Source organism: Mesoplodon bidens (genome assembly GCF_964165515.1).
Source record: "Mesoplodon bidens genome assembly, chromosome: 9".
In the NCBI taxonomy this organism is placed as follows: Eukaryota; Metazoa; Chordata; class Mammalia; order Artiodactyla; family Ziphiidae; genus Mesoplodon; species Mesoplodon bidens.
The window spans coordinates 53957331-53960777 of NC_138166.1; the positions used below are offsets into that span (position 1 = coordinate 53957331).

Consider the following 3447-nt stretch of genomic DNA (forward strand, 5'->3'; position numbering starts at 1 on the left):
AGTGAATTCTTGATCTCCCCCATAGCATTTCCTCCCATGGTTCCACATCTCAGTAAATGGTAATTCCATTTTTTCCAGTTGTTCAGATCAAAACACTGGAGGCGTAATTGAGTTCTCTCTTTTCCTTATAACTACATACAACCAACAATAAATACTCTCAACTCTTTCTTCAAAATATATCCATAATCTAATAATTTGAGGTAATCTAACTCTAATTACCTCCATGGCTACCACCCTGGTCCAAGTCACTATCAACATCCACTTCAAATACGGGCACTCTCTCCTTCCACCTTTGTCTCCGTGCAGTCTGTTCTTCACAAAGGAACCTTAGCCATCCTTTTAAAACAAAGTCAGATTATGTCCCGCCTCAGCTTAAAAACCTCCCATGGCTTTCCAGCATCCACAGAATAAAAGCCAAAGTCCATGCCTTCACCATCTAGCCCAAAAAAGATCTCTCTCTGATCCCAACCCTTAACTACTCCATCTTGTTTACCTCTAGTCACACTGGCATATTTTCTATTTTCTAGAACACATCTGACCCTTGCTCATCCCAGGAACCTGTGTTCACTTTACCTATGAATCTCCTTTCCACATAAACCAACATTACAGGCTTCTTCACTTTCTTCAATTTTCTGTTAACTTATCATAGAGGCCTGACATTAAATAGAATGTTAATAAAGACTAGGACATGCATAACAGTAAATACTTGCTAAACTCATCATTAGATATTACATAGAAGTAGATATTATATGTGATTAGAGAAATATAGTTTCAACATATAGTGGAAATCTAGTAGGTTTTAAAACAGGATAAGTATCTTCCATGTAACTGTGAAAGAGAAATACAAATAGCTAACACTTACTGAATGCTGTTCTCCTGGACCCTGTGTTCCTTGTACAAATTAAGTCACTTAATCATCAAAATTGCCCTGGGAAGTAGGTAATATTGTTCCCATTACACAGATGGGACACTGAGGCAAAGAGAAGGTAAGTAACTTGCCCCGAATCACATAGAAAAGGAGGTGTGGGGGGGAAGGGGCGGCAGGCGCCATGTCGGGCCGTGAAGGTGGCAAGAAGAAGCCCCTGAAGCAGCCCAAGAAGCAAGCCAAGGAGATGGACGAGGAAGATAAGGCATTCAAGCAGAAACAGAAGGAGGAGCAAAGGAAACTCGAGGAGCTAAAAGTGAAGGCCGCGGGGAAAGGCCCCCTGGCCACAGGTGGAATTAAGAAATCTGGCAAAAAGTAAGCTGTTCCTTGTGCCTGAGGCAATGATGATCCTTAGTTCCATTCCTGTTTAAACATCTGGATTAAACATCTGGATTCCCTGCCATAACATCTGTTGCCACCTATAGCTAGAATGAAATGTTGTCTTGGAAACTATTGTACATTTAAGAATAAACTTTTGTAAAAATAAATAAATAAATAAAAAATAAAAAAGAAAAGGAGGTGTGATCTCAATCTAAGTGATGGCTTCAGAGCTATGCCCTTGACCACCATACTCTTAATCATTACCCAAACTACTTCTATAATTTAAGGTTTGTTCACAAAGAAAAATTCCTTATGTTTATTTTTGGTTAAAAAAAAAAGTACTATTCTGATGAGTGATGTTGATAATGGTGGAAACTATGAATGTGTGCGTGCAGGGTTTTTTTTTCCAGCAATCTCTGTGCCTACCTATCAATTTTGTTATAAACCTAAAACTACTCTACAAAATACTCTTTTAAAATTTTTTAGAAAAAAAATTTAAAGGCCCAAATAAATTATAAAGTAAGCTTATAAAAGTAAAGGCAAGTATGGTAGGCACAATTTCAAAATGGTCCCAAAATTTCTGCACTATAATCCCCTCTGTGAAGGGTAGGCAGGCTTTGTGAATATTATGGAACAGTCACTCTTGATTAGGTTATGCTACTTGCACAGTTGACCTTAAGAAAGGGAGATTATCCTTACTAGGCCTGAGCATAGGTGAGGATAAGTTAGGTGAGCCTCTTCCTGGAAAAGAGATTCAAATTCTGGAACACAGAACTGATGTGCAGGAAGTTCTCCATTGCTGACTTTGAAGATAGAGGGGTCATGTGGCATGGACTTGAGAGCACAAGAGTGACTCTCTAGCAGGCATGCATCAAGGAACTGAAATCTGCCAACAACTTGAATCAGTTTGGAGAAAGAACCTGAGCTTCAGAAGAAAACACAACCAGCTGAGAACCTAGTCTCTCTGTGACTGGACTTACGACCTACAGTTCTGTACGATCATAGATTGGTATTATTTGAAGCCACCATGTTTGTAGTTATTCTTTACTCAGCACTAGAAAACTAATACAACAGACATCTCAGTTATATCAATGAATATAATTCATTTAAATTCACTCAGCAAAAGAAACTGATTCATCTGATTTGGTTTAAAGAAATATATTATGCCTAGAAGAAATATATCTAAAGCAAAATGCTGCTGAAATATTAAAAATATAACAATAAATAAAAGTTTGCCAAAATGAAAACAAGAAGAAAGTAGAAGTGTCAACGTTAACAGAGTAGATTTTTTAAAATTGCAGAGGCAACAAGGATTGTTTACACTGACCAAAGGGTTATTATCTACCCTATAGCTATAACAGCCATGCACTTCTATGTGTCTGTTACATAAAACACATAAAGTCAAACATGAGATTGAAGGAATTGACAGAAAGATGTTTGTAAGAGTTTGTAGTACATCTCTGTCATGCTCAGATGGGGCTCACAGAGTTTATATGTTTAAGGGAGCATGGTGGTTGGTGGCAGCAAGAACAGATGAGAAATAGTATGGATGGGGATTACTGCTGATAACTTTTGCCTAATTTCAGTTCTGCCCTTAGTTCAAGGGCAACCTTGGGGTGAGAGCCTGAAGGGAAACCAATTTCTTGCTCTTTTACCTTTATTTGATAAGATATATAAAAACTTGAGTGTTTAAACTATAAAAAGAATGTTAGATGTCTTTCAATCAATTTTGTACTGCATGCTGGCTTATATATAATGCCAGTGTTTGGATGAACATTATTGACAAATTATGGAATGAAAAAATACATGCGGTGTGATTGCACTTAATCTGAAACAATCTTGTGACATTTGTTTTACTGTGGACTTGAACTACTTTTATTAAAATTTGTATTGTTTTATTGAAATTAAATACCTGTTCACTCTTTTTAATTAGACTGCAATTTCCACAGTGTGGTATGGAGCTATGGTTTTCATACTGGTTGGATATAAATATACCAGAGGATACACAAAGACTTTCCAAAGGGTGGTTAGTTTCCAAAGAAACATTGATGCTTTTCATATCTTTAGCTTCTATGTGGGCTCTTCCAATAATGATCTGAGGAAGAATAGGTTTTGCCGATTCTTTATTCCCAACTCCCCTTTCATAACCCTTCCGCCTACTTTACACAAGAAAAGATTCTCTCTCACTATCCAGAATCTTG

The 3447-nt window shown here is 37.2% G+C and overlaps 1 protein-coding gene across 1 annotated transcript; it reads left to right on the plus strand.

Annotated features, from left to right (window-relative positions):
* The first annotated feature begins 1031 nt into the window (after positions 1–1031).
* On the plus strand, positions 1032–1407 carry LOC308622887 (translation machinery-associated protein 7-like). Its single transcript, XM_081244605.1, has one exon. The coding sequence runs from the start codon at positions 1050–1052 to the stop codon at positions 1242–1244; it is 195 nt and encodes a 64-aa protein (XP_081100731.1). The 5' UTR covers positions 1032–1049; the 3' UTR covers positions 1245–1407.
* Positions 1408–3447: the final 2040 nt, after the last annotated feature.

What these genes read in the sequence shown, in the direction of transcription:
- LOC308622887 (XM_081244605.1), top strand. Translation starts at nt 1,050, where the DNA reads ATGTCGGGCCGTGAAGGTGGCAAGAAGAAGCCCCTGAAGCAGCCCAAG.